The 27,993-nt window shown below is 45.6% G+C and overlaps 1 protein-coding gene across 6 annotated transcripts; it reads right to left on the bottom strand.

Annotated features, from left to right (window-relative positions):
- Positions 1-27,969, bottom strand: MBD3 (methyl-CpG binding domain protein 3). Of its 6 annotated transcripts, none has more exons than XM_073545779.1 (7): positions 27,508-27,969; positions 19,528-19,587; positions 12,417-12,576; positions 11,546-11,683; positions 11,371-11,461; positions 10,741-10,918; positions 1-1,902 (listed from the first exon to the last, which is right to left on the bottom strand). In XM_073545779.1, the coding sequence occupies exons 1-7, from the start codon at positions 27,615-27,617 to the stop codon at positions 1,731-1,733; spliced, it is 909 nt and encodes a 302-aa protein (XP_073401880.1). In that variant the 5' UTR covers positions 27,618-27,969; the 3' UTR covers positions 1-1,730. The 6 variants fall into 6 exon arrangements, with proteins under 6 accessions (XP_073401880.1, XP_073401890.1, XP_073401925.1 ...); XM_073545789.1 differs by having other exon boundaries at positions 27,550-27,968; XM_073545824.1 differs by lacking the exon at positions 27,508-27,969 and adding an exon at positions 27,303-27,319.
- Positions 27,970-27,993: the final 24 nt, after the last annotated feature.

The following is a 27,993-nucleotide window of genomic DNA, read 5'->3' as shown; positions in this document are numbered from 1 at the left end:
TAATCGTGAAACAAGCTTTTTATTTTCTTAAAAACACACATTCATAATTAGCAGTATAAATGTCCACTAAGTTTAAGAGTTTTTTTTTCCAAGTGAATGTGGTACATGTTGCTACGGGGGTTATCATCGCTCTTGGCATTTCATCTTCAGTACATATTCGTTGTATTCTCGATGAAGGCACAATTCTGAAGCGTCCTTTAGCTCCTCGATTGTGCCGTTCCTCTGTTATTCCACTTTAACTCGGGCTTCATCATTTGAGCACGTGTATGACTCTTGACAGCCTCTAAAGAGTGGAGACCCCAGACTGTAGGGTCACACAACTGACAAGGGGAATAGTATCACCCAATTTGTTTCATAAACATTAAGGAGGAAGGAAACAAAAAAAAAAAAAAAAAGGGAGTTCTAATGAAAGATGTTCAAAAACATTCATGAAGAATATTAATGTACATAATAAACCAGCAACAAACACCCAGCAGGTTCTCTTATATCCAACAACCGTTTTTGAAGAACTAAAATTACCAGCAGAAAAAAAAAAAAAAAAATGAAAACAAAAACAGTAATTGTTTACACGGTAAAACTTTAACACTTTGCTGTCAGGGGAAGGGGGGGGTCAACACTGCATCGATTTAAACAGAGGTGAAACATCTTTAGGTTTTTGTTTATTGTTCCTTCATCCAAGATTTATACGTGGCAAAAAAAATTTAAAAAAACCCACATTGGTAACTTAACCCCTTAGTGACCACCAAAACCTCATTTTAACTGACCTCACAAATCAGACAATAGCATCCCTCAGCTGGTGAAAGTGTAGCAGTTGTCGACTGTACACTATAGTGCGGGGCAGGGGCTCCCTCTTTAATTCCATTGGCACGCCGAGATCATGGTTGTGTGTTCCGATGTTTGCCATGGAAGTTCATGGCCAAATATCAGCCTTAGAGTCTCCCTGCTGTATTGGTCTGTTCAGAAGCTAGCACCATTTAGGTGGTAAAAATATCATCATTTTTCCTTCCTGTCATGTCACTTTGCTAAAAATTCCTGAAAAGCACCTCAAGGCTTAATGAACTACCTCACAGCAGTTTTTAATATGTTGAGGGGTACTGTTTTTAACATGGTCTCACTTTTGGGGATTTTACAACGTGTCGGTCCACCAAAGTCACTTCAAAACAGAATAGGTCCCTAAAGAAGTTCTGTAAAGTTCCTTGAAAAAAAATGAAATATTGCTGCTACAATTTTAAGACATTTGACATCCTAACAGGATGATATTTTAAAAATGGTGCTGATGTAAAAAAGACATGAGGGAAACGTTATTTAATGACTATTTTATGTGGTATGACCATCGGGATTCAAGGGATATTCATTCAAAGTTTGAAAATTGCAAAATTTTAGAACTTTAACATAAAGTACAATGTGTCACGAAAAAAAAAAATAATCTCAAAATCAATGAGATCCGTTGAAATGTTCTAGAGTTATTACATGAATTGACACTGGTCAGATTTGAAAAATTTGGCCCTGTCACTAAGGGGTTAACTTAAACAAAATAACAGAAGCCCAAATGTACTTGAGATTTAAAAACTGTAGAAACCTGTAGTGACTAAAGTTCCAGATGAAGGAGGCTCCATATCTACTAATCTTCCCCTTGTATATTTGTTGAAGTGTTTACCAAGGGAAGAAAGAATATAAAAAAGGGCCACAAATGTCTACAATATTGAAAGCAGAGAACTGAATTCTCGCACTTATGCATCATCTGCTTCCTGTCCTGGGACATCTTCCTCTTCATCGTCATCAAGATCTTTATCAAGTGGGGCACCGCCATCCTTCGATATCTCCTCTACATGAGCTAGCATGTCCGCCATGAGAGCGTCTTCCAACTTTTTCCTCACCTGCTGCACGAGTTCTTCCTGTTTCCTGGAAAATGTTAAACATTTTGGTGTCAATGACATATTACCTGACCCAGGCCAACTCTATATGGAGAAGCAAGGTGTTAGATTTTCAGCAAACACAGTATGTATTAATGGAGAAACAAAATATATCCAGGTCCATCAGGTATTTTTCTGTACAGAAATCCTCAGTGTGACGCACTATAGCCTACACAAAAAGAAGTTAAGGCAATAAAAGTATTCAGAGAAAATTCACAAACCACATTTTTCAGCTATATATGAATCGAACATCAACTCGCCCTCAAAAAAAACAAGACCTCACGTGACTCTGTGGGCCACAATATGGAAAAATTATAGCTCTCTAAATGTGGTGATGCAAAAATTATTTTTTGCAATAAAAAGCATCTTTTAGTGCTTGACAGCTGCCAAACATAAAAACCCGCTATAAATAGTAAATCATACCCCCCTTTATCACCCCCTTAGTTAGGGAAAAATAATAAAAATAAGTATTTATTTCCATTTTCTGGTTAGGGCTAGTTAGGTTTAGGGTTGGGATTAGGGTTAGGGTTGGAGTTAGTATTGGGGGGTTTCCACTGTTTAGGCACATCAGGGGCTCTTCAAACGCAACATGCGTCTGATCTCAATTCCAGCCAATTCTGCGTTGAAAAAGTCAAACCGTGCTCCTTCCCTTCCGAGCTCTGTCATGAGCCTAAACCGTGGTTTACCTCAACATATGGGGTATCAGCCTACTCAAGACAAATTGCACAACTTTTGGGGTCCAATTTCTCTTGTTACCCATGGGAAAATAAAAAATTGGGGGCGAAATAAAAAAGATTTTTTATTTTTACGGCTCTACATTATAATCTTTTGTAAAGCACTTGAGGGTTCAAAGTGCTCACCACACATCTAGATATTTCTTAGGGGGTCTACTTTCCAAAATGGTGTCACTTGTGAGAGGTTTCCACTGTTTAGGCACATCAGGGGCTCTCCAAATGCGACAAGGCATCCAATCTCAATTCCAGCCAAAAAAAGTCAAATACTCAGGACAAATTGCACAACAATTTTTGGGGTCCAATTTCTCCTGCTACCCTTGTTAACAAAAAATTAAAGCAAATTGGATTGAATTAAAAAAGGTGTGAAAAAAAAAAAAAGTTAAATGTTTTTTTTTTTTTTTTTTAAACATTCCAAAACTTCCTGTGAAGCACCTGAAGGGTTAATAAACTTCATGAATGTGGTTTTGAGCACCTTGAGGGGTGTAGTTTTTAGAATGGTGTCACTGTGGGTATTTTCTGTCATACAGACCTCTCAAAGTGACCTCAAATGTGATGTGGTCCCTAAAAAAAACAAAAACCGGTGTTGTAAAAATGAGAAACCGCTGGTCAACTTTTAACCCTTATAACTTCCTAACAAAAAAAGTTTTGGTTCCAAAATTGTGCTGATGTAAAGTAGACATGTGTGAAATGTTATTTATTAACTATTTTTTGTGGCATATTTCTCTGTTTTAAGGGCATGAACATTCAAAGTTGGAAAACTGCAAAATATTCTAAATTTTCACCAAATTTGTTTTTTTCACAAATAAACGCACGTCATAGCAAATAAATTTTACCACTAACATGAAGTACAATAGGTCACGAGAAAATAATGTCAGAATCACCGGGATCCTTGGAAGCGTTCCAGAGTTATTACCTCAAGGGACAGTGGTCAAAATTGTAAAAATTGGCCCGGTCATTAACATGCAAACCACCCTTGGGGCTAAAGGGGTTAAACACCGGACACGATAGGCAACTTCCTTCCTTGTTCCTTCCTGAACGAGTCATTGTACACATTGCACCTCCATCCATTATGACATGCAACAAATGCATGTTTTCCATGCTAAGAACGCGACACACTGGAGCATAAACTTCTCATTCTTATCCTTCACTGGGGGGGAAACACAGCTTGTAATGTTGTCTGAACCTTTCCAATATACAGAAACCATGGGACAACATCAGAAGGGAGAAACAGGGCCTGATCTCTGCAAGGGTTAAGTGCCTTAATGGAGCTGTAGAGGTAAATGGGTTGTCTACTTTCAGGAAAGTGAGCCCCAGATTCTGTAAAATTTCTAAAAGGATCTCATCAGGTACTAGTCATCCCGGGGTTCACCGACTGTCCCTGTACCTTGCCTGTAGCATGGTACTGTCACATCACAATGTCAATAGCGTACGACACTGTTCTAGCTGATCATAGAGTTCAGCTACGTTGCGCTGCCACAAGGTTCAGAGCACCTACAGCTGAGCTCGAGTGCCTAAAGCGGGGACATCACCGTTTCAGCCAAACAGGGCCTGCACTGAATCGTTTTATATTTTACAGAGTTTTGGGCTTGTTTTCCTGAAAGTGGACAACCCATGTAAGTACACTGAAATCAGAGGGAGGGGACAGGGAATGGGGTAGATACTGGTAAGAAGCACCCTGCTGTAGCGCTTATAACAGAATCATATGCTACAGGCTGGTCACTGTCATCCAATCACAGACTGCTGGAGAATACATGGAATTTACCAGTGACAAATAGGGCTTGGCCTGGGGTTATAAGGTGCATCAGTTGTACTTCTTGACCAGTACTGATTGGAGACTGTTTCAGCCTCCTGTTGGGATCTACATCACAAGTCATCCAGACGTATTTCTCTGGTGGAAGGCTCAAAACCTAATGTGAACAGAGTCCAACACTGAATCATATTTCATTTTAGAAGGAAATAACAGTGGTCATTTTTGGGGGAGTTATTTTTAACCTTAATGACGGAGACAATTTTGACTGTCAAATCTGACGTGTCACTTTAGGTGATAACTCTAGAATGCTTCTAGATTTCTCAGCGATTCAGGGATTGCTTATTTCAATACACATTGTAGTTTGTTACTGCTGAATTTAGACCGATATATTTTGCATGAAAATATCTGAAAATTGCAAACTTTTATAAATTTGTCTCAAACTTTCAATAGTTTCTGCCCTTAAACATGATAGTCATGCCACACAGGCTAATTATTAAACAACATTTCCCATATATCTACATTATGTTGGCATCATTTGATTAGGCTTTTAGATGAGAACACTGAGCTGATATTTATCTTCTTTTTTTTTTTACTGACCCATTTAGTTTTCAAGTATTGTCAATGTGCAGGAAATTTTTTTCTTTTGGGGGGAGGGGGATGCGGGAACCACGTCACGCTTCTGTGCCTGTGTAATGTAAACCCCTCTAATCCCTCAGATAATATACCCAAGCATATACTTATTTATTCCAGGAAAAGTTAAAAAATTTTATTGGCAGCATTTTTGGGTTTATAACATTTTCTGTTTGCTTCCAAGCCTAAACTTTACATTTATACCGCACTTACACAGTAAACCCCAGAAAAATGCAATTCAGATGACCATTCACTGAGGCAGAAAGTCAGTTTTTTGGCTTCTATTCCAGCAGTATCAAGTCTTTTTAGGTATGCATAAAGCAGCCAATAACACTTTTGTGCGTTGAAAATACGGGAACTGCAGGCGCAAAGACCAGATAGTGACCCAAATGTCTCCTGCCTCAATACAGTGTATGGTTTCATTGGGAGTTTGGCCTGAATCTATTTTATTTTTTTTTTTTTTTGGGGGGGGGGGGGAATTTAGATGGAAACCTCAACATTAGTGCTCAGTGTAGTGCACAGGATAATGAGAACCGAGTCTTATACTGATTTTTAAGAGGTAAAATGTGAAAATAAAAAATTCTTTACCTATGTGTTACATTTTTTTTTGTCCGCTACTCACCATGGAGTATGAGTATGTTTTAGCCATTATGAACACAAGTTTATTGAAAATTGTTTCTTTGTTGCCATATTCCAAGAACTACAATTTTATTCTTTGGCTGGCAGAGCTGTATGAGTGTTTTTTGTGGGACGAGAAGCTTTTTACTGGTATTTTGGGGTACATAATATTTTATAATTACTTTTTATTCAGATACAGAATGGAACAGTGATTATGGGGAAAAAAAAATGTACTCAGTTGAGTGATAAGACAGCTGTTTTTTTGGGTCAGTATGATTACAGAGATACCACATTTACATTGCCCCTATTGGTCAAACAATCAGTAGATTTGGTTTCCAGTACCATCTCTATGCTGATGACACCGAATTATATGCTTCTTCTCCTGACATCACGCCAGCCTTTCTAGTAAACACCGGCGATTGTCTAAACGATGCGTCTAACATCATGTCCTCACTATATCTGAAACTGAACCTGTCAAAGACTGAACTCCTTGTGTTTCCTCCCTCTACTAATGTACCTATACCAGACATTGCCATTTCCATGTGTGGTTCCACTATTACTCCCCAGCAACATGCCCGCTGTCTTGGGGTCATACTTGACTCCGAACTTTCCTTTGCCCCCCACATTCGATCACTGGCTCACTCTTGTCATCTGCACCTCAAAAACATTTCTAGAATTCGACCTTTTCTTACTTTTGACTCTGCAAAAACTCTTACTGTTTCTCTTATTCATTCTTGTCTCGACTATTGTAACGCTCTTCTAATCGGTCTCCCTCTTACCAAACTCTCCCCTCTCCAATCTGTCTTGAATGCTGCAGCCAGGATGATATTCCTCACCAATCGTTACACCGATGCCTCTACCTTGTGCCAGTCATTACACTGGCTACCCATCCACTCCAGAATTCAGTATAAACTTATTACCCTCACCCACAAAGCCCTCCATGGCTCACCACCACCCTACATCTCCTCCCTTGTTTCAGTATACCACCCTACCCGCGCCCTCCGTTCTGCTGATGGCCTGAGGTTAGCATCCTCAATAATCAGAACCTCCCACTCCCGTCTCCAAGACTTTATACGTGCTGCACCAATTCTTTGGAATGCACTTCCCAGGTCAATACGATTAGTCCCCAATCCCCACAATTTTAAGTGTGCCCTGAAAACACATTTATTCAGACTGGCCTATCGCCTCAACACATTAACCTAATCTATCCCTGTGTGGCACAGTCAAAAGTCTTACCATAACCAGGTGCCCCTCATCATGTTCCCACATGCTTTATGTCTGCAGTGTGATTGCTATAAGTGTGTTCTAGAAGTGTGAAGATTAATTTAAGAATTAAAACCAGAATTGAACCAGAAGGGAACTGTGCACAGTCACTGTAAACAATGTTTCTGTTTGTTTTCACTTTCACCCCTATAATCCTTCAACTTTCTGCTAATTCCCCTAATCCCTACTCCTAGTAAGGAACTGTTCATCTCTTCTTCAATCCTCCCCATCCACCTCACCTCCGTCTCAAAACTGTTCCTTAACATACAATCATCTGTCTCCAAACACAGACAGCCCCCTCATTCCCTCTCCTGCTCCCACCTGCTAACACTTTCTCTGCTCCTTCTCACTGCTGGTGATATCTCCCCAAATCCCGGTCCTCCTCACCACATTCCCACAGTCATTTCTACCTCCCATCCACGCGCTATCACAACCTTCCGTAACCTCTCCAACCTTAAACCCATTCACCCAGCCCCCGCTTCCCCAGTCCCACTAACAGGAGCTCTGTGGAACGCTCGCTCTGTCTGCAACAAGCTTTCCTACATCCATGATCTTTTTGTTACTACCAAACTTTCCTTCCTCGCCATCACCGAAACCTGGCTCACCCCTTCAGACACAGCCTCTCCTGCTGCACTTTCGTATGGCGGCTTCCACCTTTCTCACACCCCCCGCCCCAGCAGCAAACATGGCGGAGGAGTTGGTTTTCTCCTGTCAGATACCTGCTCCTTCACCCCAATCCCACTGCCACCCTCTGTTACCCTCCCTTCCTTTGAGGTGCACTCTGTGCGCATCTACTCCCCCTCCAACTGGCTGTCATCTACCGCCCCCCAGGGCCAGCCACCACCTTCTTTGGCCACTTCACCACCTGGTTACTTCATTTCCTTTCCATGGACATCCCTACTATCATCATGGGTGACTTCAACATCCCCATTGACACTTCCCTCTCAGCTGCCACTAAACTCCTATCTCTCACTTCCTCCTTCGGCCTCACTCAATGGTCTTCTACAGCCACCCACAAAGATGGCCACACACTGGACCTCATCTTCACCCGCCTCTGCTCCCTATCTAACCTCTCTAACTCACCTCTTCCTCTCTCTGACCACAACCTTCTCACATTCTCTTCCCTCTTCACTCCATGTCTACAATCCCCACCCCACAAACTTTCACACCCTCGCAGGAATCTTAAACACCTTGACCTACACTCATTCTCTGAATCCCTCCTCCCTCTCACAGATATAAGTTCCTTACACAATGCGGATGACGCTGCCGCTCTATATAACACCACAATAGCTGTAGCTTTGGAATCCGCTGCCGCACTTACACATACCAAAACTCGCAAAATCAACAGACAGCCCTGGCACACCAGCCTGACCAAAGAGCTGAGGCAAGCTTCCAGGGCTGCTGAGCGCAGATGGAAAAGATCCCACTCCAATGAGCACTTCATCGCATTCAAACAGTCCCTCACTACTTTCAAGACCACACTCGCCACAGCTAAACAAACCTACTTCTTATCTCTCATATCCTCCCTGTCTCACAACCCTAAACAGTTATTTAACACCTTCAATTCTCTCCTCCGTCCCCCAGCACCTCCTCCCTCCCCACTCATCTCAGCTGAAGACTTTGCCTCATTTTTCAAGCAGAAGATTGATAACATCAGAGACAGTTTTGGTCAACAACCCCCAGAGCCCTTCCCCCCCGACTTCCCAGCCCTCCACCTTCAAAACCAACTTCTCTACCATTACAGAAGATCGACTCTCCACTCTACTCTCAAGATCACATCTCACCACCTGTGCACTCGACCCGATCCCATCCCACTTCATACCAAACCTCACCACAGTCTTCATCCCAACTCTAACCCATCTCTTCAACCTATCACTAACAACTGGTGTTTTCCCCTCAAGCTCTAAACATGCCTCCATCACACCTATCCTCAAAAAGCCCTCTCTTGACCCATCCTCTGTATCTAGCTATCACCCTATATCACTTCTCCCCTATGCCTCCAAGCTACTGGAACAACACGTCTACCTTGAACTGTCCTCCCATCTCTCTTCTTGCTCCCTCTTCAACCACTTACAATCTGGCTTCCGGTCACACCACTCCACTGAAACTGCCCTTACTAAGGTCACCAATGACCTCTTAACCGCCAAGAGCAAGCGACACTACTCTGTCCTCCTCCTCCTGGACCTGTCGGCTGCCTTTGACACAGTGGACCATTCCCTATTATTACAGACCCTCTCATCCCTCGGCATCAGACTTGGCCCTATCCTGGATCTCATCATACCCAACAGACCGGACATTCAGCGTCTCCCACTCACACACCACCTCATCACCTCGCCCCCTATCTGTCGGAGTCCCACAAGGTTCAGTCCTTGGGCCCCTGCTGTTCTCTATTTACACCTTTGGCCTGGGACAGCTCATAGAATCTCATGGCTTTCAGTATCACCTCTACGCTGATGACACACAGATCTACATCTCTGGGCCAGATATCACCTCCCTACTAACCAGAATCCCTCAATGTCTGTCCACTATTTCATCCTTCTTCTCCGCTAGATTTCTGAAACTCAACATGGACAAAACAGAATTCATCATCTTTCCCCCCATCTCACGTGGCCCCCCCTACGAACCTATCAATTACAGTAAATGACTGCCCACTCTCCCCAGTCCCACAAGCTCGCTGTCTCGGAGTAATCCTTGACGCTGATCTCTCCTTCAAACCACATATCCAAGCCCTTTCCACTTCCTGCCGACTTCAACTCAAAAATATTTCACGAATCCGTTCATTCCTCACCCAAGAATCTGCAAAAACCCTAGTCCATGCCCTCATCATCTCTCGCCTTGACTACTGCAACCTCCTGCTCTGTGGCCTCCCCTCTAACACTCTCGCACCCCTCCAATCTATTCTAAACTCTGCTGCCCGACTAATCCACCTGTCCCCCCGCTATTCCCCAGCTTCTCCCCTCTGTCAATCCCTTCACTGCCTCCCCATTGCCCAGAGACTCCAGTACAAAACCCTAACCATGACATACAAAGCCATCCACAACCTGTCTCCTCCATACATCTGTGACCTCGTCTCCCTGTACTTTCCCGCACGCAACCTCCGATCCTCACAAGATCTCCTTCTCCACTCCCCTCTTATCTCCTCTTCCCACAATCGCATACAAGATTTCTCTCGTGCATCACCCCTACTCTGGAACTCTCTACCACAACATGTCAGACTCTCACCTACCATTGAAACCTTCAAAAAGAGCCTGAAGACCCACCTCTTCCGACAAGCCTACAACCTGCAGTAACCACCGATCGACCAAACCGCTGCACGACCAGCTCTACCCTCGCCTACTGTATTCTCACCCATCCCTTGTAGATTGTGAGCCCTCGCGGGCAGGGTCCTCTCTCCTCCTGTACCAGTTATGACTTGTATTGTTTAAGATTATTGTACTTGCTTTTATGTATACCCCTCCTTACATGTAAAGCGCCATGGAATAAATGGCGCTATAACAATAAAAAATAATAATAATCCATTAGCCCTCTGTGTCTGTACTGTTACACACTTAACATTATGCCTGGTACATACAATCAGGGCAACTGTTACCAGCCACCTTTCGTGTCTACCTCTTTCCTCATAGTCTGTAAGCTTGCGAGCAGGCCCTCATTCCTCTTGGTATCTGTTATGATCTATGTGATTATTGTTATGCTGTAATGTCTATTCTCTGTACAAATCCCCTCCGAAATGTAAAGTGCTGTGGAATATGTCGGCGCTATAGAAATAAAATTTATTATTACTATATGTATAGCTCGCTCAACATATTGTAATGGTGCACAAATATACATCTACCTGATGTCCTCATCTGTCACCATAAATGCTTTACAAAGTGGCTGAGAAGTATTAAGCCACACTCCTGGGTTCTTCTCCACTGCAGCAGACAACTGCCCAGTGATTGGCATGGTGCTTGTATGTAAGGCACTAGCGATAGCAGAAAGGAGAGTTTCATCAGTGCATCCAGGGCCCACACCTAATAGTGGAGAAAAGGTCAGGAACACCATCATTAGCAAGGTAAAAAGTTAAAACACAATAACTAAAAGCAAACAGCGACGATCACCATGTAACATACTTGAAACCACCTTCCTCATGATAACCGCTTAGGAGGTTTCTGCTGCTTTACCAATGTCTGATCACCAACTGGTCGGCATTTAGAAGACAAAATGTAGGCTAAGTGCAGCCACTTCCAGCCGAATCTGTGCAACGTCATGTCAGCCAAAGCACAGCAACGCCAGCAGCGTGAGAACCTCACATGGTGGGCTATAGGCAGCTAGAATTATATTTCCCAGAGTTGCTATGTGAAAGAAATCAGGGCATCTAAAATCAGCCCCGGATCCTTTATAGATGGCATAGATAGAAAATAATCAGAAAAAAATGTACCGAAGAAGTGTCTAGAAAAGAATAGTGTGAGAACAAAGCACTTACCCTGAAGTCCTTTTGGCAATTCCATAGTTTTCACAAGCTCCTCGGCTATGTCAAAAGCATTTAAGCCACTTAGTTTCTTTTCCCAAAAAAGCTATTTATAAGGATAAAGAAGAAGTTTAGTCCTGTAAGGTGTACTCCTCAAAAGGGGTTTTGAATACGTTTTGTACTTAGCTACCTGACGGGGCTGGTCAACTGCTTTCTGGGGGTCACTTTTCACTTTGTTGGTAGGGTGGTTTGTCACTTTGGTGACTGGTTGCTTGAAGATGGAGGCAGTCTGTCTAACTGGAAGTGCGGTGTTCAGATCAGGCTTGCCCTACAAAAATAAAATGATTAAGTAGTAAATGGAACAGTGCAGTTTCACTTTTTTTCTGCGGTTCTGTTCTGAGTATACTGGCCTCTTCTCTAAAGAGCAGCTTTCACCAAATTTTTCAATATGTTCTTCCTGTATGACGCTGACCAATCAAACAGGCCCCAACACTCAGGCGCCAGTAATCACACTCGTGTCTCCTGTGCTCAACTTGTACTCGCTATGCAGTGAGATCAGGCTGTTATTAGATCTCAGGAGCAAACCGCTTGTTCTGGACTCCTGTGTAAGATTAAATGTTCTGATTTCACTGCAGAGCAATTACAGACAAGTGTCATTGCCACATTTGAGAGCTCAGCTTTAGAGACACTGTGGTGGTGATGGGGGCAGTAAAGCAGAGGTGTCTGTGCCAGAAAGGTTTGCAGTGTGACACAGGTAAACTCCGCTGCACTGCCCCTCCCCACACACTGACTGATGTAGGATATTAGACCAGGAGATGTGGGCTGTATCATTACATCTCAGACACTGAAAAACCTGCCCTGAGCTAGTGTGTGTGTGTGTGTGTGGTGGTGGTGGGTGGTTTTGCTCTGCTGTGATGCTGACTTCTTATGATTGGTCAGCATCATACAGGGAGGAGTACACGCCCTCAGTGAAAACTCCCACTTGGACTTAACGAAAATGAACTCATTAGGTAGCAAATACTTTATTTCTAATCGGTACTCCTAAGATATAACTGAATTACCTTAGCCTGATTTAGTCCATCGTATCGCAAACGCTGGCGGTTCTTGTTGATTTTGCTCATCAGCATTTTTCCAGTCCGAAAGTCAAATGTGCTTAGGTCCATGGAGTTTCCAAGGTATCGCGCCAGCTGTGGCTTACTACGGAACTTCTTACCACTTGGGCTGAAAATGAAGGCAAGACTGAAAATCGTTTTCCTAGTTTGACCGCTATTATTATTAAAGGGAACATAAAACCTAGAAATGAATGACAAGTTAGTAAAAGGAAGTTAAAATTGCCCCCACTGTCAGATTTTCCATAAAATCCTGAAATACATTCTAGGGTGAGGGCATAAGCACTTTCTGCAGCCAGCTGTCTTCAGGCCAGCTTACACAGAGAAAAGTCGGTCTAACTCATCAACTTGATGACCATCTAATGCAAATAGGAGCCTACCAATTAGGAGGTAATGCCCAATACGTTCAAATTCAGTTGCTGCACCCTGTGCAAATAGGGGCATGACCTTCCCTTTCTTTGAGCTGGACTTTACATTTAAAAAGGTCTCGACTGCTGGGTGTCCATTAGTCCAGGCCTTGGTCCTTCTCAGCACTTATTCACACATATGTCATTAGACACATGGTAAGGTTTTCATATTACAGATTAGGACCATTCTGAACACAGTCACCATGACGTGGTGGGATGGCTTTACTGTTTTTTTTTTGTTATTATGTTAACCAAGTACCCTATATTATTTTCATGCACTATTGCTATTTATTTACTGCAGGGTATTTACTCATTTTGTTTTTGTCTGTTTAGTGGCCAGTGTGAACATGCGCCTAAACGCTGCATGCATATCAACTTATATTTCAGTTCATTGCTTTTGGTTTCAATGTCCTGTGGTACAGCGACTGGTCATGTGGTTAGTGGGCGGTATGTATCACATACGTGAGTGGCCTGTGATGGAAGCCTGAGCTTGTTTAGCTCAGCAGATCTACTGCTGAATTTTGATTACATGTTGGGCAGTGCTGGCTAGTCTGAGCCAGAGTGAGGAGGCCTGTGATATACCTCTGTAGAGGACAGCTTGGCAACTGTGAGAATTCCCGACCGGGGTCAGTGAGAAATGTTTGTAGGTTGCTTCTGAGGATGAGGTATCCGGGAGCCTGTGCGGTCGCTGATAGTCACGGGCAGCGTACGGGGACTGCACGTTAGGAAGTTCCTGGGGAGTGGTTTATGCTGTGTTCTAATACTTTGTAACCCTGAATGTTCCGGTATATTCCTCAACGACCAGCCGAGTAAGTACTCCTCTTCTACAGTTGGTGCTACATTGCGGGCATCAGTCGAGGAGGTAACTGGGAGGATTACAGTAGGCGATTGCTGTGGATCGGCGGGGCCACGAACTCCGGGCAGCTTGCTGTGGATCGGCGGGTCCACGAAGTTTGCGGATCGGAGCCTTGCAGAGCGGTGCGAAGCCGCGCTGTGCAAAGCTGTGCGGGGACTTGTGGGGGCAGAACGGTGCCAAGGAGCCATGAATGAAGCAATCAGCCCAGACAAAAGTGGAGGAGCTGTTGCTGCAGATAGACTGCCGTGCACAGGCAGTGAGGGGCCAGGCCGGGCAATCCCTTGGGGCCCTGAGGATTCCATGGGTGATCTACATAACGTACCGCCTCCAGGTTTTTTTTTTTCCAGCAGGGAGGGAATACCCGGAAATGAGTGGTGGTGACTCCCATTCAGACTGACTCTAATGCAAGGGAAAGAGAGGGCGTTAAGGAGCAGCCGGGTACAAATGACAAGTATTCCCCTCGTCGCTGGGGACATGGCGGCTGCAGAAAGGTAGGTAGGACAGGCTACTCTCTCTGGAAAGAGGACCGAAGAAGAGACAAGGTCAGGTGCAAACAAGGTTAAATGTCCTTGATAAGGAGGTCACCTTGCCGCTGACAAATCCCAGCAAAGAGTCAATGATGTACTGAAAATGAACCTGTCACATGGTGACGTGGATATTGATCAGCGAAAATCGTGGTAAGAGAAGAAATCCCAGGTGGACGAAAAACCCACAAAGGTCACAGACTGGTGGCCCATTCAACTCTGATGTGATGGACAAGGGCAACTGCGTCAAACCTCTTGAAGGGGAAGGGAATTGTATTGAGGCATGTGACACTGACACTGGGTGATGAGGACTCCAGAGAACCCGAGGCTGGGGAGATGGAGTGTGAGAATGAGAATATGGAAGTTTCAGAGAACCCTGCAGAGATCCTAGAGGCAGTTGCAGGTAATGGGGGAGGGGGGGCACTCCAAGAGAAAGCTGAACCGGCTGATGAAAGGACAGGCAGAACTCGAAAGCAGCAGAAAGTGGGTGGTCAAGCTGCCCCATCTGAAAATATAATTAAGGAATTTATGGTGCGGCACGTGCTAACAAAAAGGGAACAGGATCACGAAATGGAGATGTTCAAGGAGACAGTAAAAGACCATGTTGAGCAAGAAAAGGTCTTGAGAAAAGTGGCTGAACACAGAGTGGATGAGCTGGAGAGAGAAGTGAGCTCAGGGATCACCTGTCAACATGTCAAGCAGTGAACAAGGCCATATTGGAAGATATGGAGGTGCTCAAAGAAGCATTAAGGAGACTTCTACAGGAGAAGGAGATGGTAGTTGCAGGTTTAAAGCGACAGTTCCAGAGTCATAAAGGGGCTGAGCTGCAAATGCCCATCTTGGCGAGGTGTCTTGAAGAGTGTGAAGCTCATGGAGAGCTTGTGCAAAAGGCTGTACAAGACGTTCACCTGGTGATGGAAGCTTTCAAGGCAAAGCAGGAGCTGTCGGTATAGGAAGAGGATGAGACTTTGCTCTTCAAGTACGAAGTAGAGGTACCCGAGAACTTGAGAAGCTTGTGCCAGTGAGTCTGCGCAAGAAGAGTTTAGGAAGGCGGTGGAAGCGTGTAGTGTGTACTGAGTGCCAGAGACTAAGCAGTTAGTTATACTGTCAACTAGTGAAGTCACAGTGAAGCAGGTGGCTATCCTGAATGACATGCACCTACGCTGTGTTCGCACAAAACGGATGATCCTGTTGAGGAATGAGGAAGTCGCTCGACGTCTGGAGCGTATAAGGAAGCTCAAAGTCGGTTTGGGCTGGTGGAAGACATCCTTCAAGTGCCCAGAAATCTGGTAAGGAAAGTTATTGGGAGACTTGGAAAAGTAATACAGGAAATCATGAATAAGTCCAGTTTGGAGAGACTGAGGGTTCCGGCTGATGACGAAGCCCAGGCAGCTGGCGAAGATGGGATGGTTCCATTCGTCATTGTCGGATCAATGGAAAGCCTTAGAAATATCCGAATAATCCTTGAATATCGTGTGGCGAACCTAAAAGAGGTAAAAAAAAATATATATCTTTGTACTGTGTTAGCCAGTAGAGAGAAGAATATTTAGAATTGAGAGTCCTCAGTGGTTGATACCTCTTTTAAAAGAGGTAGAACAGCTAAAGGGGGTTTTACACGAAGCGATATCGCTAGCAATATCGCTAAAACGTCACTGGTTTTGTGACGTTATAGCGATATTGCTAGCGATATCGCTATGTGTGATACTTACCAGCGACCGCCTCCCCCGCTGTTCATCGCTGATCGCGCGAGAATGTCCGGCTCCATTTCTCGTCGGGCGCTTCCTGCTGAGACTTCCTGCTGTGACGACGAGCGACGCTGGATGCGGGCGGGAGGACGTCAGGATCGCTGTGTGTGAAAGGTGAGTATCGTGCGCTGCGTCGCTGCTGCATCGCTGCGAGATCTTTCTGTACGAAAGCTCACTAGCGATCATTTAGCGATGCACCAGCGATCCTGACTGGGTCGGATCGCTGGTCGGATCGCTGGTGCATCGCTAAATGTAAAAGGGCCTTAAGACTTGACAGACTGCAGATTAATAAAACAGCTGCAGGAAATGGGAAGATGATGGCGACCACTTTCAACCCGAGGTATAGAGAGACGAAGGGGTTCCATAAAGATTGGAAGTACTGAATCTGAAGCTAAAACGTAGAGATAAATGGAATGACTGGTCTCTGGTTAATAAAGACAATAGGGGAAATCGCCAACAGAGAGACAACAGAAAGTGGCTTGATGGAAGAGGATATGGAAGGGTTAAAAGTAGTGACACTTTTGCTAGCTCAGTGCTGAGTGGCCTAAGCAGGAGACCCTGTAGCGGATGTGGTGACAAAGAGTCAGACCGGACAGTAGGCATGGATGCAAGGGAATCGCAATACCGTACTGACCGCTGGGGATGGGGGTGGTGTGACAAAGGGACAACTACCAGAGGAGGTGACGAAGTCAGATGACATTGTTTCAAAAGGGTTCAGTGACAGAGCCCGATTTTGAGATAGGTTTACTTTTAAAAGCAACCGAGAAGGGTCTCTGGTCGGGTAATGGAAAGTGCCAAGCCTCGTGGCTTTAGGCGAGGGGAGGTATGTGGTATGGCGACTGGTCATGTGGTTAATGGGCGGTATGTATCACAAAGGTGGGTGGCGTCTGTGATGGAAGCCTGCACTTATTTGGCTCAGCCGATCTACTGCTGAGGGTCGATTATATGTTGGGCAGTGCTGGCTAGTCTGAGCCAGAGTGAGGAGGCCTGTGATATACCTCCGGAGAGGACGGCTTGGCAAACGTGAGGATTCCTGAGCAGGGTCAGTGAGAAATGTTTGTAGGTTGCCTCTGAAGATAAGAGGTACCTGGTAGCCTGTGTGGTCACTGACAGTCAACGGACAGTGTAGGGAGGCTGCACATTAGGAAGTTCCTGGGGAGTGGTTTATGCTGTGTTCTAATAAACCGAATGGGCTTTGTAACCCTGAATGTTCCGGTATATTCCTCAACGACCAGCCGAGTGAGTACTCCCCTTCTACAGTAGAATACTGTTGTTCTCCCTCCAGACAAGCCATCAGCAGACATGTGTTCTTAACTAAGGGTGAATTTACACCGAGTGTAGTAGGAGTGTATTAATATACTAATCTACCGCAGTTGGGGAGAGGGGCTAGAGACATTAAGCAGTCTGCCATCTAAGAGGTATTGGTTTCCTTTACATGCAGACACTGATGAAAAGGAAAAGAAAGGGGTAAACGTATGTCTTGGAACACACAGAAAAATTTATCGTTTCTCAGTTTTAGGCTATAGTTGCACTAGTATTTTACATCAGTATGTGTAAGCCAAAATCAGGAATGGAACAGTCAGAGGAAAATAGAAACATGTCACCACTTCTGCATTTATTACCCACTCCTGGTGTTGGCTTACAAATACTGAAGTGACATACTGACCAAATACTGATCGTGTGACCATAGCCTTAAAGGGGTTTTCCACTACAGCAATAATGATGAACTACTCCTTGGACATGTCTTCAACAACAGATGGTGGGGTGCAGTGGTATTCTGTACTAAATCGGTCTACATATGGGGCACTGCCATAGCCTGTAGTAGATTGGTGTTGGCCCCCCACTATCTGTTTGGCTATGTGCACACGTAGACTTTTGTCCTGCGGATTTGTAAAAATCTGCAGGTAAAATCTCAGGTCAAAAGACCTGCGGTTTACCTGCGGATTAGCCCTGCGGTTTCACACCTCTATAATGGTGAAGGTGTGAAACCACAGCAGAATCCGCACAAAGAATTGACATGCTGCGGATTGTAACCCGCAGCAAATCCGCGCGGAAAAATCCACAGCATGTGCACAGCGTTTTTTGGTTTTACCATTGCAAAGAATGGTACTGTACACCGCAGCAGAAACTGCTACGGATCCGCAGCAGAATCCGCACCGTGTGCACATAGCCTTACTGCTGGCTTTTCATAAGAATAGGTCATCGATACAGTGGAAAACCCATTTAAAAAAAACATAGCGGAATAAGCAGTGAGTTGCATGGCTAATTCCTTTACTAACTCCTACAAATTCAAGGGCAGACCAATGTGTACAGATATGCCTTACTGAGTAAACATTAAAAATGGAGTTGCATAGGCAGCATCTCCAGAAACTACAATATAATTATGACATCTCAAAATTCATATGATTGCAATTACAAACATGATCATGAATAGTAAAGATTAGAGTAATAAGTAGTGATGAGCGAGTATACTCGTTGCTCAGGTTTCCCTGAGCATGCTCGGGTGATCTCCGAGTATTTGGCGTGCTCAGAGATTTAGTTTTCATCGTCTAAGCTGCATGATTTGCGGTTGCTGGACAAGCTGAATACATATGGAAATTCCATAACAAACAGGCATTCCTCACATGTAATCAGCCTGTCGCAAATCATGCAGCCGAGACGACGAAATCTAAATCTCAGAGCACACCAAAATACTAGGACACCCGAACATGCTCGGGAAAACCCGAGCAACGAGTATACTCTCTCATCACTAGTAATAAGTCATACTGTTGGAAACAGTGGTCCAGACACAGTAAATACATATAGTAGTATAATAACTAGCACAGCGTGACGGGGGCATAGACATCACTGGAGACAGCGGGCCTGGGGCATAGACATCACTGGAGACAGCAGGACGGGGGCACAGACATCACTGGAGACAGCAGGACAGGGGAACAGACATCACTGGAGACGGCGGGACTGGGGCATAGACATCACGGGATACAGCGGGACGGGGGGATAGACATCACGGGATACAGCGGGACGGGGGCATAGACATCACGGGATACAGCGGGACGGGGGCATAGACATCACTGGAGACACGGTGGCATAGACCTTTTGTGGAAAGGTCGCACATTGTGCGCCAACTCCTCCCACAGTACTTCCGGACCTACGTACCCTTCCATTGCGTGCGCCACAGCGTTCTGTAGTGAATGCTACATGCGAGTCGTCTTCATAACAAATTAAAGGGCCAGCAGCCATCAAAATGCAACTGCTGGCTAGAACACTTTGGCCACCAGGAAGGTCACCAGGAATCTGCCGGAGGCCGGATAAAAGCTTATGGCGGGCCGTAAACTGAATCCATTTACAAATCTATGGGAGTCACTCAGTCTGTAGGCACAACATGTTTGTTTTGATGTCTCTGCTATCAATGGTAATAGCTCTCATGAAGAAGGCATCCAATTTGCAGAGAATTTAGTGAGGGAGGATGACCTCCTCCTACATGGAGATCAGCATGGATAGTGTAAAAATAACAAAACCTGGAATACTCACCTGCTGTCACCAGCACAGGCAGCGAGCGTTTTGGTATCACAGTTCTTCTGTAACTGAGGCCTGTAACGGGAGAGAATGCCTGATTGGTATTTTCTCCCCATACATGAACCGTGTAAATGTTTTTGTTAGGCCACAACGCTTGAATTTTTTAAACTGACCCACAAATAATTTTAACAGCTTTTATATCTAATCTAAGGGAGTAACTATGGGGATTAAAGTAATGCAGTTTCTTGTTAATCTGTATACATGTTAGCACTATTACCCTGCAGCACTGGGTTCCTGGATTTAAATCCAACTAGGGGCATCATGCTCTTGTGTTTGTGTGGATTTTTCCCTGGGTACTCCAAACAATATAATAAAAAAATCAGTTGGCTTCTAATGAAAATGGCGAGTCTCACGTGGGAAAGACGACTGTGAGCCCTTTTGGGGACCAGGACTGATGAGAATAGTGATAATCTGTACAGATCTGCAGAATATGCTCACAGAGGTAATTACATAGATGTATTACGATTGTAACAAAAAGGTGGAAATATGTTGTGATGTAAAGAGAATTTTTTTTTTACTATTCAATTACATCTTTAACATCAGTGCCTGGGGCTTAAATTTTACAGATGTTCTTTTTATGTACCCATTTCATATCCCCTGTTTAAGGCAAAAATGATATGAATAATGTGCTGAATATTAAAAGGGGGCTTCCCATGAAATACATGTACAAGTTAGGTGACAAAGTTATGATTTCAAGAATGGGGGGTCCCAAAGTCCCAATGGTAATCACCGCTTCATTCACTTCTATTGGACTGACGATACAGAGAAGTGTACGAAGAAGTAATTGAGCATGTGCAACACAGTTCCATCAAAAGCTTTTTTAACAAGCAATGGTTGATAAACATTTTAGTGAAAGGAGAGGTTTCATTTTTGATGTGTAGAGCAAGTAGACACTTTGGTAAGCAGTGAGGAGCAATCTGAATAAGTGTGGTCAATTCATGTGTACATAGGAAGTCATTTGACTAAAGCAAGATATATTACTGAGACAATCATTTCTACCAGCCAAAAGTGCAGCTTGATAATTGAATTCTGAATCCATGTCTACTGGGTGACTAACCTAAGCCTGTGGCATTACATGGCTGCTTAGCAGCAGAAGGTTTCAGTTTCACTTACCTGTTGTGGCATTAGAGGACCCACCACGGGCACGTACGGTAATTTGTGTTCATGGACCCCGACTTACGGCTTATGACATGATGCTGATTAAAAGAAACTGGTAATTTTCCTAAGTATTTTTGGCATTTACACACCAGTTTCAAGCAGCTCTGCCAGAATTTGGGAGGTATTTGTAAGGCGGTTTATTGTAGTACACGAAAAAAGACGTTTCGGTCAATGTGACCTTCTTCAGTTACGTGTGGTATATAGATTGTGTAGAGCTTATAGGCATCTATCAGAAAGGACGATGGTGCTTTAGGCATTGAGGAGAATGATCTGTCTAAGGTAATGAGTTTGTCAGTATATAGGAGAGGGGCAAACGTGCCTCAAGATGCGGTGTCCACGAGACACAATCTATATACCACACGTAACTGAAGAAGGTCACATTGACCGAAACGTCTTTTTTTCGTGTACTACAATAAACCGCCTTACAAATACCTTTAAGTTGAGTGCTAGGTTCATATTTGTTGCTTTAACGGTTTGGGAACCTAACCTTAGCACCATCTTGAGTTGTGCTCACGGTGTTCTTTCTATAGAATTTGGGAGGCACACGCCATGGCTACGTCTGTCAGTCAAACACAAGGCAAAGAACGGCGTTTCTTGTGCCAGAAACAAGTCCCTGACAAAAGTAATAAATCTGCCGACACACACCCCATTACTAAGATGGGCTGCATCCTTATGCGCCGTGCGCCTCTAGAAGTTGATGCACCTTTGTCCTGCATAGAAAATGAATTACCAAAAAAAAAAGAATTTGATTTTCTCAAATCAACATCACCCAAACAAGTGGAGTTGAGTGGATCAATTCACAGGACTCTGGGGTCCATCGGCCAGATCAGTATTCTGTGACCGTTGGCCAGGAGAGTTGCAAATCACTTACCTTCCTCGATCCCCGATCTAACTTTCCATTAGTTGGAGGTTGAGGTCGCACCAGCACAGATAATCAAATGCTACACCAGGGATCCCGAAAGGTAGATTCGCAGAGCTTCCGTGCAACTGCCACTTCACTGATTCTAATGCTATAAAAGAACGTACAGAGCAAATGGGGTCTTCTCCAGGTATTACATGCTCACCTGATGGGGTTGTGTGTGTGACACAACCCAAATATGCCGTCTAATATCAGCTGCTGAGGCATTCACGAGGATTCAACAACCAAGATATCAGGAAAGTGGATTTACTTTGTGCTGCTCAACTTGCAAGGATCCAGGAACCAAAGGATATACAAAACGGGTTAAGGGTAAGTTCAAAAAAGGCATTTTTTCAGCGCTTTTTTCTGCAGCAAAACCTGTTCTCTTGGCAGGAAAGAAGCTGCAGAAAAACAAAACATGTTTTCCTTGCTGCAGTTTTGGCATGCTAGATTTGTCTCTTGTGCACGCTGATAAAATTTAGTGTCGAAAAAAATAAGTACTATTCTATAGAATCAGGTTTTGGCACAAAAAAAAAAACGCAGCAAGACCTGATACCTGTGTTTTTGCAGCGTTTTTTCACCACCCATTCATTCATTTCAATGGGTGAAAAACGCTGAAAGTGACATTCTCAATTGTGCAAAAAAAAACAAAACATGCAAAGCACAAATTCACGATGACAAAAAACCCCACCAACAATGTGTGTGCTTCAGATTCCTGAAATATCATAGACTTTAATGGTACTGTAAAACAGCTGAAAATTTGCGTTAAAAAACCCCGCTGCAAAAATGCCTGTCAGTGTATTTCAAAGTTAGACTCCTTAGGACAACCACAGTGTGGTTTTGTCCTGATGAAGTTTGTAACTTTGAAACCCATTGAGATCTCGTCTCCTGAAATCTTGGTGCTGAGATCTCCATCTGCGCATGCGCCGCCCACGGCAGCCATTTTCCTGGAGTCCACCGCACAGTAAGGCTATGTGCCCACGTAAGAGTTTTAAAACGCTCAAAAAAACGGACTCCATCCCAGAAAACGCGCGTTTTATTTCCGCACGATTTTTGCACAAAAACCGCGCGTTTGATGCGTCTTTTTCCCACGCGTTTTCTGGAAACATTGGAAACAGCTAAAAACACAGACCAGTGCAGAAAATGAGCATGCTGCGTTTTTAGCCGCTAAGCGTTTTCTGAGCGGAAAAAACGCATGCATTGGCACAAAAAGGCCAAAATGCATTAAATTGAATGGGAAACTTATTTAAAGCATTTCTGAAGCGTCTGATCCGGCACAAACGCTTCAAAAACGCTTAAAAAAATGCAACATGGCACACAGCCTTAACGATGTAAGAGCGAGGGCTCTGGGCTTTCATAAAATGTCGGCAGAGCCCCTGCACCACCGAAGTCCCACAGCAGCACACATCCCTCATCCCAGCCTCCTCCAGCAGCAACCCTGGGACATGTATCTAATCCTATCCTGTGTGATACTGACTGCTGAGCCTTGTATCTAATCCTATCCTGTGTGATACTGACTGCTGAGCTGTGTATCTAATCCTATCCTGTGTGATACTGACTGCTGAGCTGTGTATCTAATCCTATCCTGTGTGATACTGTGTGCTGAGCCGTGTATCTAATCCTCTCCTGTGTGATACTGTGTGCTGAGCCGTGTATCTAATCCTCTCCTGTGTGATACTGTGTGCTGAGCCGTGTATCTAATCCTCTCCTGTGTGATACTGTGTGCTGAGCAGTGTATCTAATCCTCTCCTGTGTGATACTGACTGCTGAGCCGTGTATCTAATCCTATCCTGTGTGATACTGTGTGCTGAGCCTTGTATCTAATCCTATCCTGTGTGATACTGTGTGCTGAGCCTTGTATCTAATCCTATCCTGTGTGATACTGACTGCTGAGCCGTGTATCTAATCCTATCCTGTGTGATACTGACTGCTGAGCCGTGTATCAAATCCTATCCTGTGTGATACTGACTGCTGAGCCGTGTATCAAATCCTATCCTGTGTGATACTGACTGCTGAGCCTTGTATCTAAACCTAGACTGTGTGATACTGACTGCTGAGCCGTGTATCTAATCCTATCCTGTGTGATATTGACTGCTGAGCCGTGTATCTAATCCTATCCTGTGTGATACTGACTGCTGAGCCGTGTATCTATTCCTATCCTGTGTGATACTGACTGCTGAGCCGTGTATCTATTCCTATCCTGTGTGATACTGACTGCTGAGCCGTGTATCTAATCCTATCCTGTGTGATACTGACTGCTGAGCCGTGTATCTAATCCTATGCTGTGTGATACTGACTGCTGAGCCGTGTATCTAATCCTATGCTGTGTGATACTAACTGCTGAGCCGTGTATCTAATCCTATGCTGTGTGATACTGACTGCTGAGCCGTGTATCTAATCCTATGCTGTGTGATACTGACTGCTGAGCCGTGTATCTAATCCTATCCTGTGTGATACTGACTGCTCAGCCGTGTATATAATCCTATGCTGCGTGATACTGACTGCTGAGCCGTGTATCCAATCCTATCCTGTGTGATACTGTGTGCTGAGCAGTGTATCTAATCCTTCCATGTGTGGCGTTATGTGCGATCTATGGGGCGGCGTTATGTGCGATCTATGGGGCGGCGTTATGTGCGATCTATGGGGCGGCGTTATGTGCGATCTATGGGGCGGCGTTATGTGCGATCTATGGGGCGGCGTTATGTGCGAACACTATGGCAGTATTATCTGCAGAAAGGGGACCCATTCTAGGGTGGTTCTGGCTGAGCACCTGCACATGGGTCTGGGGTAATAGAGGGGGCAGCATGCCCTCCAGTTAGGTGCAGTCAGGGAAGGGCTGGTGATGCAGCTGAAGAGAGGGGTCTCATTTTTAGTGTTGCTATATCGCTACATTTCCCCCCCATCCTGCTTCCCAGCGTCACCCCAGACTGCGCCTGTCGCCTCGCTTTCACACATCGCCAGGACAGGATCTGAGGAGGGGAATGGGGTCTTTGCTTGCAAAGTTTGGATCAGAATAGGCGATCAATCAGCAGAAATGTTTCCAGGATTTCTGTGGAGCAGACGGTCCATCCGTGTGTATAAAACACAGCGCTCTATGTACAATCCATGGCTGCTCCGCTCACCGAACAGGGTGCCCCCCAGACCAGCACGCTGCTTTCCTGAAATACTCTGTGCTGCTGTCACCCTGCTCCCTCCACCATATATCTCCCAGAATCCTTGCAGCCTGCCATCCTCGGTGACCATCTAATTGTCAGTATAACTTTGTAGTCACCAACAAAATGGCTGCTCACTGTGTTCCTAAATGTCATCCTCCCTTATCCCTTAGCAAACACCCAGAAGGGGAGGAGAGGAGTGACATCACACCTATGTCAACAGATTCCCCCCATAATTACTCCAGGGCAGTAATGTGAGCTAGTTGTACACTAGGTTTTTGTCAAATTTCAGTAGTGTTTAAAAGTGGAAATACCAAACCTTTTAAACTTATTTTTCATATTTTACTAAAGTATAAACAAATTATATTTTTAAAGAAAATTTAAACATTAATTCTTTACATTTTTTCAATTACTGGAAAAAAAATGTTTTGATGGCACCTTCCCTTTAAAGAAAGAAATGTAGTATTAGTTAAACTTCAATACTTAATGGAGCCCTCAAAAAATATGTTGCATAAATTTCTTTGAAAAATAATGAAAAAAACGCGTCTAAACGTTTCACCAAGTATCCTGCACACGCTTGGCCACAATGAACTGTGACGTGCGGTGAAACACCACCCACAGTCCAGCCAATCGGGGGTGCATGCGACTGGGTCCCGCCTGGGTGAATCCAGGAAATCCAGAAGTTGACGTGCCATCAGCGGCGGCTACAGCTGGGGTCACATGATGCGGTCTGAGTGAGCAGTGATAGCGCCACTTACAGGCACATATGGAAACAGCAGGTATTTACAGAAACTTACTTACAAGGTGTAAATCGATGGGGGCATTAGACAGCGCAGCGGACCACCTCTATCGTGTGAAATGACTGCTATAGGGTCTGAAAAATTCAGTGTTTGGGATTGTTCATTTTTTATTCCTATTTTGCAATCTTTTCACAAATAAACACAAATTATATGGTGTTAAGTTTACCACTAATATAAAGTACAACGTGTCACAAAACCCAACCTCAGAGTCAGGGGGACATAGGAGCGTTCCAGAGTTATTACCACGAAGCGACACTGGGTAGACCTGTAGATGGAGCCTGGTCAATATGGGCTTTCACCCGCACTTCCACTATGGGGTCTCACCCGCACTACCAGGACCCCTGCTCTCCTCACTATGGGGTCGTCACCTGCACTTCCAGGACCCTTGCTCTCCTCACTATGGGGTCTCCACCTGCACTGCCAGGACTAAGGGGTCCTCACCCGCACTTCCAGGACCCCTGCTCTCCCCACTATGGGGTCCTCACCCGCACTTCCAGGACCACTGCTCTCTCCACTATGGGGTCTCACCAACACTTCCAGGACCCCTGCTTTCCCCACTATGGGATCCTCACCCGCACTTCCAGGACCCCTGCTCTCCCCACTATGGAGTCTCACCCGCACTTCCAGGACCCCTGCTCTCCCCACTATGGGGTCCTCACCCGCACTTCCAGGACCCTTGCTCTCCTCACTATGGGGTCTCCACCCGCACTTCCAGGACACCTACTCTCCCCACTATGGGGTCTCCACCTGCACTGCCAGGACTAAGGGGTCCTCACCCGCACTTCCAGGAACCCTGCTCTCCTCACTATGGGGTCCTCATCCGCACTTCCAGGGCCCCTGCTCTCCCCACTATGGGGTCCTCACCCGCACTTCCAGGACCCCTGCTCTCCCCACTATGGAGTCTCACTCGCACTTCCAGGACCCCTGCTCTCCCCACTATGGGGTTCTCACCCGCACTTCCAGGACCCCTGCTCTCCCCACTATGGAGTCTCACTCGCACTTCCAGGACCCCTGCTCTCCCCACTATGGAGTCTCACTCGCACTTCCAGGACCCCTGCTCTCCCCACTATGGGGTCTCACCCGCCCTTCCAGGACCCCTGCTCTCCCCACTATGGGGTTCTCACCAGCACTTCCAGGACCCCTGCTCTCCCCACTATGGGGTCTCACCCGCCCTTCCAGGACCCCTGCTCTCCCCACTATGGGGTTCTCACCCGCACTTCCAGGACCCCTGCTCTCCCCACTATGGAGTCTCACTCGCACTTCCAGGACCCCTGCTCTCTCCCCTATGGGGTCTCACCAACACTTCCAGGACCCCTGCTCTCCCCACTATGGGGTCCTCACCCGCCCTTCCAGGACCCCTGCTCTCCCCACTATGGGGTCCTCACCCGCCCTTCCAGGACCCCTGCTCTCCCCACTATGGGGTCTCACCAACACTTCCAGGACCCCTGCTTTCCCCACTATGGGGTCCTCACCCGCCCTTCCAGGACCCCTGCTCTCCTCAACCCCCTCCTAAAAAATGAATAGATTCAGATGGAAGCAGCGAAGGAGCCAACACGCACAACCGTGGCCTCACGTGGTCTCCCCGCCGGCCTCACTGGAGACCACACGCGGCAGGGCTGCACGAAATAACGCAGTCGCTGGTGCCGTCTGAATCCTGGCTTTGGGGTCATACACATGGGAGCTAACCGCAGTGTGAGAACAGCCTCCTGAACCTGGCCGTACATTGTGCTGTGTGTCCGTCTCCCCTCGGCGCAGCAGTGACAGAGGACAGACACACAGACAAAGCTCTAGCAGCGGCCGCCTCTCACCACGGCGCGGTGCAGTAACGTGCAGCGCCACCTGGGGGCACCGCCGTGACGGGGCTGTTCTCACTGCTGGCCGTGTCACTACAACGGCGTGTATCCCCGCTAGAGCAAAGCAAACCAACCTATAATAGTAGACATCGCTCTTGCCAGCGGACAAGCCTGACCTGCGGGTCACCTCTTCCTTTTTCCAGCCTTGTGGCAGAGCCGAGCACTCCCAACGTTTCCGGTCCATGCTGCTGCCGCCGCCGGTCCGGTCACTCTCGGGGGTATCCACCGCGCGTATCCCTCCGCCGATACCGGCACGTACTGACGGCTTGTCTGCTGCACACGATACTACGCACGCTGATTGAATAGTATGTTGTGGGGGGCGGACATGAATGCGCGACCACTATTGTTACAAGCAGGTCATAGTGGAAGAGTCCAAATATCGCGACACTTGCGGCAGTAAATTACGCTCAGGCCACGTGACTGTAGGCGCTCATTTTACTTCATTGTTGATAATCAACAGTAGTTGTCTCAGGAGGCAGTACAGGGGTGGCAGGAGGAGGTCCTCCACCAGGAGTCTGAGGCTGTACACCATAGAGCAGAACAGGAGGAGGTCCTCCACC

The sequence above is a fragment of the Dendrobates tinctorius genome, unplaced genomic scaffold (assembly GCF_039654945.1).
Source record: "Dendrobates tinctorius isolate UK_male_01 unplaced genomic scaffold, ASM3965494v1 ptg000011l, whole genome shotgun sequence".
NCBI lineage: Eukaryota > Metazoa > Chordata > Amphibia > Anura > Dendrobatidae > Dendrobates > Dendrobates tinctorius.
This window is presented reverse-complemented; position numbering and strand designations above follow the sequence as displayed.

Coding starts and splice junctions, on each gene's coding strand:
- MBD3 (XM_073545779.1), bottom strand. CDS start 27,617: ATGGACCGGAAACGTTGGGAGTGCTCGGCTCTGCCACAAGGCTGGAAA. Junction 11,684..12,416: donor ATGGACTAAATCAGGCTAAG/GTAATTCAGTTA, acceptor TTATTTTTGTAG/GGCAAGCCTGATCTGAACAC. Junction 11,462..11,545: donor CAGTTGACCAGCCCCGTCAG/GTAGCTAAGTAC, acceptor CCTTATAAATAG/CTTTTTTGGGAAAAGAAACT.